Raw genomic sequence first — 13,563 nt, 5'->3', positions numbered from 1 at the left:
TATACACCCCATCCCGGGAGGGTCCTTTTAAACGTTAAAGGGAATCCGCCCCGTAGCGAACTTGACAGATTTGTTTGCTTTAACTAAATTAAAAAAAAAAAAAAAATTGCACACAAATGAGTAACCCTCGATCACAATTGGGGCAAAACTGAGGCACAGCTGAGGTGCAATCTGGGCCTTAAAACTGACAATGCGCAAGGGCGGCGCGCGTCCGAAATGACCAGCAAAGGAAAAAAAAAGCGGAAAAGAGGAGAGAGCCAAATCAGGCAAAGGAGAGATGTGCGAACGGCGCGCGGAGAAGAGGCCACACGTACGCGCATACTTGTCCTCATACATACTCCCACACGTACACCCACACGACTCACTCATGCACAGGCGCGCGCACCTGCAGCTGCGCCCAGCTAGGATGAACAGGTCGCGCGACGCGTGTACCAAAAATAATGGATGCCCCTTACAATCGCAGTAGCATACACCACAAGAATATCAAAAAGAATAATTCGGACACGTTTAAGCTAAAGAAAAAAAACTGCGTCCTTATAACCTGCTTTATTTTTTACATCTTTTTTTTATCCACCGTAAATAGTTTGGATAAGTATTTGCACCTACGAACGTCGCGCTTCATTTTGACCTACTCGAACCTCCTCTACTTGGTATCCTTTTTCTCGTTGCACAGCCAGGTGAGTGGGGCGTTCTGCATCTGATGATGAATGAGGGTAACCCACCACCACGACCACGAACACCACCATGTTGGGTTCACCCTCCAGTGAGAAGCGTCCCCCTGAAAAAAGAGAAAAAAAAAAGACGACCTGTTGGAAGGGGCGCTACTTCGCCTTATGACCCAAAATGCTCCAACAACAAAAGCGACTTTTTTTTATCCGCCTCCCTGCAGGTCGAATTGCTGATAGGTCTTCAGGGTGGCATTCTACCTGTAGACAAATTTCTCAGGGAGTTGAAGAAAAAACTCCGAAGCATTGACCTTTTCCTCGTGCACCATGTGGTCCGCTGTGTGTACCAGTTTTGGAAGTTCGTCATCAGGCGGCGGATAAAGGTAAGCGCGGTCAAGCGGCCAGCCAAGCAAGCGTCTATATGAACATGAGCTTATAAAATGCCTCTCAATCACGCAAAAACATGCGACATACAACTATAGGTCTAAACATAAATTTTAAACCCTAACCCTAAACCTATGCCTAAACCTAAACCTCAACATTTCCGCCCGTCCCAGGTGAAGACGTTTTGCAAAGTCGGGGTGTTCCTATCGATTGCCAACTTCTTAATTCAAGAGAATGTCCAAAACGACTTCGTCCGGATAACCTTTTCTTCTTTTTTTTTTGTGTCCCTGTTCATTCTGCACTTGTGCTTCAAAATTGGGATGCGGGATTTCATGGTTTTCCAGTGGTACTCCACAAAAAGAGGGGGAAAAACGAACACAACAGCTTCTATAAAGAGGGGAATAAGAAGAAGCTGTTGTTATTTATTACTCCCACAGTGTGGTGTCTACTTGGGCACAGTGTATATGCCTAGTTATGTACCCACATGTGTGTCCCCCCTCTCGCTAACTTCTTCCATTTCCACCCCCCTGCAGCGATTTACTCATGAACGAATTGGGGTTTCTCCTAATATTTCTATGCCTGTCCGATAGCCACCATTTGAGGCACTCCAACACGCTGGTGATATGCGCCCTGCGGCTAGTGGCGTTTAAAATTTTGTTCGGTTCGGCTGTGCACAAGCTTGGTAATGAAGAGTGCGCCAGTTGGGAGGGCAGCACTGGGGCGTTATTCTACTTGCGTATATATATATGTATATGTACACATATGTATATGTTTTTTTTGTTTTTTTTCTCCCCAGTTTACAACAGCCCCCAGTGGCTGCACCTGGAGGCCTGCCAAAACTTATTTTTCTGTCAACCAGCCCCCTCGATACTATCGCGTAATTCTAACAAAGCGGTGCAAATATCGCACACGTACAAGCGCACATATGGGGGGCACGCGTAGGTAGCCACTCCACTGCTTAACCGAATTGCTCATCAAGACATGCGAAAGCGCGCGCATTGCTTCCCCCCTTTCACTGCAGATATTGCCAACTGCACATTTAACAAAAAGATAATCTGTTTCCTGGTCTTAACATCGGAGGTGAGGAGGGAGACATCTCGGTTGGGGCACAGTGGCATGGCCATTATTGCCTGTATCGCCACTGTTGCCTTTGTTGGTATCATTTTAATTTTTTTTTTTCCCTTTTTTAGCTCTTACTCTCCTGGCTCATATTCTGCTCCTCAATTTTAAGGCTAATTTTTTTTACTCTCTTTGTGAGTGAGTGCAAGTGGAAAGATAACACAAAAAAAAAAAGGAGTTACCATTATTGTGTGCAGGAGGCATATGTGGTTATGAGCATGGCTGAGTGTCGAACCATTTGCACAGCTTAGCGATGTGCGTGCCAGACGCCCCAACGGTGTAGCGAACAACTCCACTTGTCGCGTCCACATCTTTCATTTCACCCCCATCCTCCCCCTCCTTTTTTGCAGCCATCCACATAACCTGCTACATCATCTGCAATTACATTTTTTTTTCGTACTTGTGTCTAATTTTATTTTTGTCCTCCCTTGACGATTCGATTTTAAATTTGTTTTTCCACCCGGGGGAGATCCCTGTTCTGCACGAGGTAACTTGGTTGCGTCGTCGCGGCGGAGCAGCGCACAGTGCGTGATGTGTGGCGCACTGTATTGGTACCTACCGGGTGTGCTTACCCACTTGTTTGGTTTCCCTTTCCCCCTTGCAGAACGGCGCGCCCCCCAACACCGTGACCTTTCTGCTCGTCGGTTGCGTCAACCTCGTCATTCTCCTCTTCTACGCCGTAATGCTTCGTTGCGAAGAGACGTTCTCAGTGACGTTTTTCTGCCTTCCCCATCGCTCCCACATGCGCATACATTTTACGCACCCACTTGCCTGTATCCCTTTGCGCCCCCCTTTTTTCTTTTAGCTAATCGTCCTTATAAACCTCGTCCCCTTCGTCGAGTATTCATAAAAAGAGAAAGAAAAAATGACCACTGGATTTTTGCACATGCATGGATAACATTTCCTGTTTTTTTTTTTCCCTACCCTTCTTCCCTGCAGACAGTGGAACGTTGACGATTTAAAGTGCTTCCACCTTTGCTACCACATTTTTTATGAGCTCTTCCCCCTAAACATTTGCAATTCGTATGGTACTTGGGAGGGTGGCGAGTGCACATGGGGAAATCCCCCATGTCTGAGCTTTTCCACATCATGTGGCCATGTGGGGCGTTTTTTCAGGCCCCTCCCCTTCGCGCGTGTGCATACAGACTTATGTGCAACCCTCTCTACATGTTCCCACCGTCGCGCTTTCCTTTCCCCTTTGGCTCCTCCACGAACAGCCATGCTAACCTACACGCGCACACATAGGGAAGAAATAATCATAGAGGAGCTGCACAAAATTGGGAAAAAATTCCAGTGGAAGTCCCTTAATTTTGGTTATAAGGCAGGTAAGGGAGAGGGTTACAACGAACGAACGAGCCCTACTCGGGGAGTGCCACTTGAATGTTGTAATTGAGCAATCGTAGGGGGTACATCTCGCGGAGCATCCCTCCTATTTTCTCTGTACCGGTTGTGCAGGCGTCTCTACGATTTTTACTCATGGCATGCATGTGTTGTTAATTTTTTGTTTTTTTCTCCTTTTTTTTTTCTCCTTTTTTTTTCTCCTTTTTTTTTTCTTTTTTTTCCCCTTTTAGGCGACTTAAACGAGATAGGTCCCATCCTGTGGTGGGGACACGTTCCCAGATTGGAGTGGAAGTTTTACTTTTTCGCTGACCAGATCAGAAATGAGAAATACGAAAGGGGCAGGTACCCACTGTACGTTTGTTCCTTTTTGAAGAAGCTGTGCAGCCGGGAGGGGCAATTGGCGTCCCTGTTCGAGGTAGTTAAGCTGTGTGGAGGAGGGGGAGAAGAAAAAGAAGGAGGAGAAGGAGAAGGTTCCTTCAGCACATGCATCTATGCATACACATGGACGGTGGCGCCTCCTTTTTTTTTGCCTCTCCCACCTGAGCATACCTCTAACCTGCCTATATTCCCCCCTGTGTCGTTTCCCCTTTCAGGGAGACCAAATGCGACGAGTGCCTTACTTTCTCCGGCTGACATCTTACGACTACAAGATGTCCATGACCGTTAAATCGCGGCAATGTGGAAGCACCCCACCACGCTTACGTGCAAACCCCCCATCACGCCTACATGAGCGCACCCTTTTAATCCACCCAGATGAGAAGGAACAAGGAAAACCCACCACGGACTCCAATTTAGAGGTAAAAAAAGTAGCCCCCTTTTTTTTGCGTAAATGGCAATAGTGAGGCGACCATTTGGGGATAAGCTCGTCTGTGAAAAGGGGGACACCACTACAGACCCCTTCTCCATATGAGACCTATTCTTCGCGCATCAAATTTGCATGCCCCCCATCCCTTCACCCTCCTTTTTTGAAATTCCTTCCAAAACCTTCCTGCAGGAGGAACCCAAATGGGAGTTCGGGAAGTACTGGCTGCGGAGAAAGGTCCGGGTTATCAAGACGTTGAGGCCCCTGGGGGAGTTAAGCGACTGAAGGAAAGGCCGCGCGGGGTTCTGCTTGTGCAAGTGACTCCGTATGTGCCTATGGCGAACGTTTGTTTGTGCAGCCTGTGCTAATTAGCTCTTGTGTATGTTTCCCCCCGCGGAGGGGCACCCGCCTGGTGTACTCTCCCCTCTACACCCAACGATTTTGAACCATGTTCACTTGGCTGAACAGACTTTTTAAAAATTAAAACCTTCGTTGTGTAGACGCTTGTCCTTTTCGCAGCTCCGTGCGCAGTGTGCAAGCTCCTACGGGGGAGCTTCCCATGCATCGCGCCAACAACCTCACACTAACGCTCCCCTCAGGGTGACAAAATGGAAATTAAAAGGTGACCAATTAAAAATGAAGGTTACGGAGAAACGCAACGGGGGACACATCAATGGGGAAGAATTGTCTCGCATGTTCTGCGCATGTTAGAGCAGCTTTTTTTTTTTTTTTTTTTTTTTCCTTTTCGAAATGGTTAAAATTGGTCAGCGTAGGGGGAGTGTACCAGTTTGGCGGTTCATTAGCAGACGTGTACTGCGAACGTCTGTGAGGGGAACTTCAAAATGGCGATGCCGCTGTTACTACATGTTGGGGATGCGCAACGGATGGTGTTGTTATTTCGCCTAGCAACTTCGCCTCACAAACCCGCGTCGCGTTATCTCACAGCGGATACGCATACGACGCAATTGCGCGCAGGGGGGAAGCGGTCCTGAAGGGAAACATTTAAAAGTATATATCTTGTGATACACGCGGAACGCGGAAGGGGGTCATTTTTATCACATTCATTAATTTCCCTTTTTTTTGTATTCCCTCTTTTTTGATTTCCTTTTTTTAATTTTTCTCCAAAAAAAATGGGCAAAGCTGTTCGCAGAGAGGAGTCCCAAAATGGCGGCGAACTGGAAAGGGAAAAAAAAAAAAAAAAAAGGCACCATGAGAAGAAAAATAACACTATAGGAAAAGGTGATTTACTTACAAACTTGCCGCTCGTGTTTTTTTTTTTGTGAAAGCCGCTGAACAGCAGGAATGTAAAAAGTACGCCGTACGTACGAATTGAACGGAGGCAAATGCAAATGCATAAACAAATGCGAATGCATTTTTATGCCTTCCCGTTTATGTGTATATTATTGTACACGGCAAGGTTGGCAAAGTTCATTCTGCGCTTACGGACGGAGTGTTAAGTGAGCGTTTCTTTGGCGCCTTCTTCTTTACCGCTTTCCCCTTTGCCGCTTCCTCTTTGCTTCTTTTTTTTTGTGTGATGCTTGGCGACGTGCTGTCCCCGCGCGCGCCCCCCCAGTTGGTAAAATCCCCCCCTCCAATTTGTGATTTCCCTCACCCGTGGGTAGGCTATGCTTAGTGAGGACGTTCGCCAACCCTGTTAGCAATATGCCGTTTGAAAATGATATAAAAAAAGAGGGGAGTAAAAAGAAAAGGAAGAAAACATCCCTCAGGGGGGAGGAGATCGACGAGGATCTCATTGGAATTGCCAATCTGTTCCACGACCAAGGGGAGGACGACGACGTCAGCGATGGGGGCGATCGGAGCAATTTCGACGAGGAGGAAGACGACGATGATGAGGAGGATGACGAGGATGAAGAGGAGGACGACGAGGACGACGACGGTGAAGAGGATGACGAGGAAGACGACGATGAAGAGGATGACGACGAGGAGGAGGAGGAAGAAGAGGCGTATGAGGAAGAGTTTGACTCCTCCAGCGAAGTGAACAATGAGCGAGTAAAACGGCACAGGCGCACGCGAGTCTCGGGGGGGCTGAGCTCCCTGGTGGAGAACGACGAGCGGGAAGGCGCCCCGACGAAGAAAAAGAAAAGTGAAGAGAAAAGAGGAGGGAAAAGCGAAGGGCAAAACGGAGGAGATAATGATGGGAATATTGCGCCAAGTGAAGGGCCAATAGAAGGTCGAAGCAAAAAGCAGACAGAGAAAAGCGCCCCACAAGATCATAGCGGCTGCTTCATCAGCAAAGATTTCATTAAAAAGGTGGGGCAGCTGAACAAAATTATAAACCATCAAATCACATTCGAAAGCGACTCCAGCTTTCTCCAAATTTCAAACATAATTGAACTTCGTGTGAGGCAGATAATTGAAGAAGCCAATAAATTTTACCAAAAGAGAAAAAGATACTGCATAAACAAATTTTTAAATCTAAACGATTTTACCAACTCATGTCATTATTTAAATGTAACTGTTCCACAGAGGTATCAGGTTAGCTTGCACCCAGATGTGTATTCCCAACAGGAGGGGATGAAAAATGGGAGAGTCAGGTGGAGGCTGGTGTGTAAGAAAGGCTTTAAGAATGTGAGAAATAAAATGAAAAAAAAAAAAAGGAAAAAAGGATACCTTCAGAAAGGCAGGAAGAGGAAGAGGCGGAATAACTTCAACCTCAGTGCCGCCAAAATATTTAAGGAGTTTCAAACGCAGCAAAATAGGAGAACCAACTGTTATAGGGAATTCCCCGACGGGGGAAAAGGGAAGCAGAAAAGGAGCCCCGGCGGGGGGGACAGCGGCGAGGTGGGCACTCAGGGTGTCATTCAGGATGGAAGCCACGAAAGTGACGATAGGGCGAAGGCAAAATGTTCCAGTGGGGACATGGAAGAACCGCTTCACAGCGAGGTAAACGATTTGCTGGGTGCCCACAGGGAAAATGAAAAGGAGGAGCAGCAGCGGGGAGACGCTGCAGGGGATGTTGCAGGGGACGTTGCAGGAGACGCTTCAGAAAGCGCTGCAAAGGAATGCTTTAGCCTCCCCGATGACCCGTCGAGCAAGGACAACCCCGAGGTGAATGCCTCCGTCGAAGGGGAGGGAGGCAATCCCTGCGAAAATGAGGAGGCGGAGAGGAACTCTGCCAAAGGGGCTGCCGAAAGTGGAAGCACTCAGAGGGCCCTGAGCGTGAACGACGGGCAGGATGAACAGAAAGGGTTAGCGGCCGATGATTCCCAGAGTAGTGCCGCCCATCAGGATGGTAACCAGGGCAGTGGTCACGACCACAGTGGGAGTGACCTGCTGGCAGAAATCGCGAAGGACGTGGAAAGCGAAGCGATCGGTAACGAGGACCCACTGAAAGCGGTACAGGGAGGTCCCCCCGAGGGGGAAGCTCTTATGGATGAGCAGAAGCGCGATGAAGGTAATGGCGGTGTAGAGAGTGGCAAATTAGGGAGTGACGATGTTGGGAAGGATAGGAGCTGCCCGCAGGAAGGCCCCCACCGTGAGCGCGTCGGAAAGGACAGCAGCACAGATGGGGTGGGGACCCGGAGCGGTGAGGAAGACAACAACCTGCTGCACTACAACTTGTATTTGCAAAAAAATAAAAAAAAAAAGAAAAATATTTTAAATTTTTTGCTGAGCGATATGCAGAATGTGCTCCCCGTGGAGGCCAACATGACCATTTTTTGGTTGTTTATACAAAACCGTTGTAAGAAGAGGAAGAAGATGAAGAAAAGGAGCGGGCAAAGTTCCAGCATCGGGGGGGATTACTACTACGCTTGTGGCGCAGAGGGGAGCAATGAACGGAGGAAGAGCGCCCCGGTGCATTTTGACTACCAGTGCTACGAGATGTTGTACAGGGTGGACCGGAGGGGACGCGATTTCCACAGCTTCCGGGGGTATGCGAGAGGAGGGGGGGGCGGCGACAGGCCCGGAGATGGTCACTTGGATCGCCGCTTGGATCACCGCCTCGATCGCCAGCGGGGGAACATTTTCCTGCTGCCGAAGTTTTACCCCATAAACAAGGAGTACGCCATTCTGTCCAAGTACCTCTTAGAAATCATAAAGGATATAATAAACTACCGGGTGAATTTCTTTGATTACAATAACATTTTGCACATATTTACCACGTCGAAGGAGATTAACAAAATATTGGCCAACATCTTCTTCTTCCTCTTCAACGAATTGGACCACAACTTGGCGTTCAACAACATGTATGCGTCGCTGATGCTGTTAATCTTAGTGGATGGTATAATAAGAAATAGAAGTATAGACACTCATTTTTACTGCCTGCAAATACTGAAGATGCTAATCCATGTGATTCTATATGAACATGATTTGAAATTAAAAAATATTTATCTCATTTTGTTAGTAAAAAGAAAGGCATGTGATATAATGATAAGCTTCTGTTCCGTTTTGAGGAAGCAAAATAACAACGAAATTATTAATATAGACTACTATTTAATTTATATTTTAAGTAAATTACTGACGCATAGGAAGTGTACGTACATGCATATATATGTGTCTTACTATTTGATTTATTTAATGCCTCTAAATATCCACTTGAAATTCTTTTTAGCCTACACGCCCAATTTTTTGGGAATGTTTTTTAAGAAATACTTTTACCATCAGAATGTGTACTGCGGGTTGTCAGTTTCGCCGGAGGAAACCGAGCTGAACGAGCTGAACGAGCTGTTTAACTTCTTCTTCTTTCACATTTACACCCTCATACAGGGGTCCCTATATAGGATTTTCAAGCACATGGACAACATCCTTGTGCTGGGTAATGCCACTACATGCAGCTACTTAAACTACTTAATGCACTTTATCATTCAGTATGCCGATTACCATTTGCCGCTGCTGCTGTCTATTATGACTGTCCTGGGTCGGGGCTCCGCCGCTTTGATTGCTGCTGCGCCGCGCCGCAAGCGGGGTTCGAAGCGGTTGAGGGGGTACTCCAAAAAGAAGCACTCCGGAGGAGGGGCGAAGTATGCACAACGACGAGGGGGAGCGCTCCGGAGAAGGGGAGAAGCGCTCCAGAAAAAGGGAGAAGCGCTCCAGAGAAGGGACGAAGCACTTCAAAAGTGCACCCACCGAGGCGACAAATCGGCCAAAGTTAGAAGAAAGAAAATAAAAAAAAACAGACTTAAAAAGGAACGCAGGAAAAAGGCGAAGAAGGGGCAAGCGCTCCTCGACGTTGGCGCCGTTCGAGCGTACGAGCACCAACACGATGCGCAAAAGTTAGCAAAAAGGAAAAATTACCTAAAGCATGTTAAGAAAATTTATGATTATTATGCCAGGCAAAAGCAAAGTGCCAAGGATGACACGTACGTGGGTCACTACAACGGCGGGGACGATCGGGAAGATGTGGACGATGTGGACGATCTGGACGATCTGGACGATCGAGACGATTTAACTTCAAAAGCAAACATGATCACCGCTGGTGGGAATAAAAAGGGATTCCTCACAGCGTTTGTAAAAAAAAGGATTTCGCTAAACAAAACACTGCTGCAGAATATGATGCACACAAATGAGTTGCATGCAAACATTGCCGTAAATAAAATGCTCTGCAAAATTTTACGTAAATTTGAAAAAAAGAGGAACAAAAAGGCGTCCTGTCGGAGGAGGAGGGACGATGGTTTGCTTCTCTACAATTCGTGTTACTACTTTTTGTATTCCCTCTGAGGGGGGGGCTCAAAAAAAAAGAAGAAAAAAGGCCAAGCTGATAATGTCGAGGAAGGGGGAAAACGTGCAGGGGGGGGGAGGGCACACACCAATCGGGAAAATTACAAACGCTCGTGATGTGTACATTTACACCCCCGCGACACATGGAACTGCCTTCTCGCTGCGCCCAAGTGGCACCTTTTTTTTATAAGTCATTTAGGATGGACTGCTTCATGTACTGCAGGGAATTCGTGGCATCGGAGGACGACACCATTTTTACGTTACCTGCAAGCTCTTTTAAATTTGCGGGCCCGCCCTCCGCGTGGCTGCTGCGGTTCGTTTCGAGCGGCTCGCCCTGCTGCTCGTCCTGTTGCCCGCCCTGCTGCTCGTCCTGCTGCCCGTCCTGCTGCCCGTCCTGCTGCCCGTCCTGCTGCCCGTCCTGCTGCCTTTTTTGTGGCGTTTTTTTGTTTTTTTTGCCTGCCCCCTCCGCGGCGTGGTCCCCCCCCCCTGCGTCAACTCGTTCCTCATCCACGTCGGCACGCTCCGAACGCTCCGAACGCCGCTCCTTTTTCAAACTCGAGTTCGCCTTCTCAGGCTGCACACTGGACGCGGCGCGCTCCTCACGCTTAATTTTTTTTTTTTTTTTTTTTTTAATCTTATACTGTCCCGTTTGACTGACGAAGGCGTTGCCTTTTTTTCGCCGCTGCGTTCTGTCCTCTTCAAAATGTTCATCCGGTTCGTCTGTGTTGATGGAGCTGGACGACGTATCTTCTTCCGCGTGTGCGTTTTCCGATGTTTCGTCGCTTTCGCCTTTCAGTTTCGTCTTTTCGAGCGCCCTCTTGTTTTTTTTCGTTCCCTTGTGGGTGGTACTCACCTCGTCGTTCATCTGCGAAGCGCTTCGGCTCTCTTTGAGGTCTGGTTGGAGTTCCTCCCTAGGATTGCTGCCCATGATGGGGCGTTCAAAATGGGATAAAATATCTGCCCGTCTCAATACATCCGATTTTTCCAACCTTTCCAGGCGCTCCACCTTTTCCACTTTGGTCCCCCCCGTGCCGCGCGAAATTAAATCCAAATTGGTCAAAATGAATGTCTTGATTTTTTGCACCAATGCAGCGTTACTGTGTAGGCCATTTTTAAAAAAAAAGGAGGCCCCCTGTTGACTGGCTGTGGGGAGCTCCGTCTCCACTTTGATCAACTTAAAAAAAAAGTTATGCACATTTTCAAAGTCAAATTTGTGTAGCTTCAGCAAAGTGAAAAGGAGCTTTAACGTTAAGTAGAGGGAAGTGCTGTTTCGAAAAATCAGATCAAAATTGGCATTCGTTTCGCTATCGAGGGTGCAAAATAGGAAGTGCTCATAGTGCATAAAGATCTTCTCTTTAACATGTTCATTTGAGTACGTCTCTACATTTTTCAGAAAAACGGAGAGGGTATGGACAGCGTTATTGTACAGTCTGTGGATGATGCTTTCCTCGGGGAGTATTCCTTTCCCGCTTTGGTCACTTTCTCCATTTGGGTAACTTCCCCCACGTTGAACTTCCCCTATGCTGCTCAGAATGTTCATTAATTTTCCCGCTGACCCTCCCGCTGCCCCTCTGCGAACCGAACTTTGGGTCAACGTCTTTGCAACCCTAAAGAGGCACATCATGTGGCTGACCAGTTCGTCCAGCGCAGACGGGCACTTCTCCAGCAGTTCTCTACAATAAGTAGTAAAATTCGTTCCAACGAAATTTATTAAAAATAAATCATTTTCGTTATTATGAATGAAAAATATTTTTAAAAAATTCACCATGTGGTTTAGGTTCATGCTTATCGATTCTGCGTCTTGTGCTTTTATGAGGCCCCGAAAAAAGGAAAACACGCTGTCGATTATGTAGGTGAAGAGGTTGGTTGGATGCACATTTTTCTCCCCATGGAGGGAACCCCCCTGGAACATTTCGTGTGGGTCCTTCCCCATTACTTCCTCCCCTTTTAGGACCTCTTCAATGGTGAAATCACCATGTGGTGGTTCATCCTTACAGTAGATGTAGGCCGCCCCCCCGGTGAGAGATAAGTCCATTTTTTTGTTGGCCAAATAATCCCTTGATAGGGTTCCCAAGTAGTTGAGCACTTTCTGCACGTTGCCCAGAATCTCCTTAATGCTTACATTTATGTTGACGCATTCTACAGGCTTTATAAAGAAGACGTTCTGGTTCGAGTTACTAACCCGGGCATGTAGTAAACCATTAAAAAGGAACAACAGGTTGAAGAAAAAAAATAAATTTTCTTTTCTCCCATATTTTAAAAATAAGTTTATATTATCACTGGAATGACTCTCTAACTTTTGATAAATTTCGTCGTTTAAAAGGATGTTTTTTTTTTTGTTCAAATAGGTAACTAAGATCTGTTTAATGGTCTGCAGGGAGTACTTCCTCCTGTTTAGCTGCATAATTAAAAAGTTTAAAAACTCCCTTTCGCACTCTTTCACGGCGGGGAAATTCGTATGTACAATGAGGAGCAGAGTGACGTTTGCGAGGTGGACAAGGTATTCGCTCTGCTGCAGGGATCCCAACTGAATGCTCATCAGGGTGTGTAGGATATTCCTCACACGCTTCAAATAGTACTTGCTAATTTGGGGGCAGTCTTTTGTAAGGGTAAAAATAAATTTTAAGAAAACGTAAAATACGTATATTTTACAATATAGCAATTTGTTCACCTCCCCGGGGGGGTGGTTTACCTCCAGATCGATTGCCCTTTTTATGAGTACGTCAAACTGGTCGAACAGGTTGTTGGGGTGGAGCGGTTGGTCCTTTGTCTTTCCCATTTGGTCATTCCCCAACGGTTGGTCCAACAAGTGCTTCTCATCATCCTCTGTGTTCTTTTGTAGGCCCCCCTTTTGTAATTCCTCATCGGTTCTTTTGCCTTTGTTTTTTTTTCCACCTCCGGATTTTTGACTGTGCGCTTTGAAGTAGTTTTCCTCTACCTCTTTGGCCATGTGGCAGTTCCTCCTTAAGAGCTCATTTTCTGCGTTAAAGACGAACGTTACAAATGCTAGGAAGAAGTACTTGTCCTTTGTGCTACTTCTTACGCTTCCGCTTTGGTTCACCTCCAGTAGACCCACAACTTTGCTAATCGCCACCTCATCGATGCTGCTCAGGAGAAAGTCCCTTCGATCGCCCCATTTTTGGAGTGCATTTTTTTTCAGGTGGTGGAGGCAGAGGCACACGTTGCGTAGGTTTATCTTTTGGGCCTCCCACTTTTGCAGCAGTTCGGTTAGCGGCCCGGTTAGCGGCTCGGTCGGCGGTTCGATCGGCGGCCTGTTTAGCGGCCTGTTCAGCGGCATTGTGATCCCCCCCCCGTTCGCTCGGGGAGGGAGAAAAAGTAGCCCCAGATAGAAAGAAAACCTAACAACTGCTAAAAAAACGGCAGTTGTGGTGCTGCCTTGGTGGTCACTTCACAGCAGTGATGGTTTCTTCACCGTTGCTTAGGCCCACGCAGAGTGACCGCTGAGGGGCCTACTTTTAACTCCGCGGGGGGTAATTCTCACGTTTTTTTTTTTCTTTCCTGTAAGCCATACAGTCAAACCTCGCGAGGTTAAAATCAGAACAGGGCAAAAAA

The 13,563-nt window shown here is 47.1% G+C and overlaps 3 protein-coding genes across 3 annotated transcripts, besides 24 other annotated features; 2 read left to right on the top strand and 1 right to left on the bottom strand.

Annotated features, from left to right (window-relative positions):
- Positions 1–67: 67 nt before the first annotated feature.
- Positions 68–89: a microsatellite.
- Positions 90–440: 351 nt separating this feature from the next.
- On the top strand, positions 441–4,813 carry PVX_089125 (hypothetical protein, conserved; the record flags this gene model as incomplete). The annotated part of the gene is made up of 15 exons (XM_001614865.1): positions 441–677; positions 890–1,048; positions 1,223–1,395; positions 1,583–1,731; positions 1,846–1,926; positions 2,071–2,129; positions 2,240–2,306; positions 2,519–2,655; positions 2,773–2,847; positions 2,974–3,008; positions 3,108–3,196; positions 3,386–3,493; positions 3,740–3,924; positions 4,103–4,306; positions 4,504–4,813. 15 exons carry the CDS (start codon positions 441–443, stop codon positions 4,594–4,596), a joined length of 1,851 nt encoding a protein of 616 aa, XP_001614915.1. The 3' UTR covers positions 4,597–4,813.
- Positions 1,164–1,186: a microsatellite.
- Positions 1,802–1,861: a microsatellite.
- Positions 2,007–2,037: a microsatellite.
- Positions 2,594–2,616: a microsatellite.
- Positions 2,853–2,878: a microsatellite.
- Positions 2,862–2,883: a microsatellite.
- Positions 2,884–2,946: a microsatellite.
- Positions 3,627–3,670: a microsatellite.
- Positions 4,070–4,096: a microsatellite.
- Positions 4,224–4,245: a microsatellite.
- A 338-nt stretch (positions 4,814–5,151) lies between the features above and the next one.
- Positions 5,152–5,178: a microsatellite.
- Positions 5,179–5,365: 187 nt separating this feature from the next.
- PVX_089120 (hypothetical protein, conserved) lies at positions 5,366–9,990 on the top strand (the record flags this gene model as incomplete). Its single annotated transcript, XM_001614864.1, has 1 exon — positions 5,366–9,990. The coding sequence occupies exon 1, from the start codon at positions 5,974–5,976 to the stop codon at positions 9,988–9,990; it is 4,017 nt and encodes a 1,338-aa protein (XP_001614914.1). The 5' UTR covers positions 5,366–5,973.
- Positions 5,381–5,407: a microsatellite.
- Positions 5,442–5,471: a microsatellite.
- Positions 6,007–6,047: a microsatellite.
- Positions 6,364–6,387: a microsatellite.
- Positions 6,792–6,887: a microsatellite.
- Positions 6,956–6,979: a microsatellite.
- Positions 7,725–7,745: a microsatellite.
- Positions 9,983–10,010: a microsatellite.
- Positions 10,011–10,174: 164 nt separating this feature from the next.
- PVX_089115 (hypothetical protein, conserved) lies at positions 10,175–13,288 on the bottom strand (the record flags this gene model as incomplete). The annotated part of the gene is made up of 1 exon (XM_001614863.1): positions 10,175–13,288. The coding sequence occupies one exon, from the start codon at positions 13,286–13,288 to the stop codon at positions 10,175–10,177; it is 3,114 nt and encodes a 1,037-aa protein (XP_001614913.1).
- Positions 10,818–10,841: a microsatellite.
- Positions 11,657–11,685: a microsatellite.
- Positions 11,721–11,767: a microsatellite.
- Positions 11,915–11,982: a microsatellite.
- Positions 13,289–13,563: the final 275 nt, after the last annotated feature.

The sequence above is a fragment of the Plasmodium vivax genome, chromosome 5 (assembly GCF_000002415.2).
Source record: "Plasmodium vivax chromosome 5, whole genome shotgun sequence".
In the NCBI taxonomy this organism is placed as follows: domain Eukaryota; phylum Apicomplexa; class Aconoidasida; order Haemosporida; family Plasmodiidae; genus Plasmodium; species Plasmodium vivax.
This window is presented reverse-complemented; position numbering and strand designations above follow the sequence as displayed.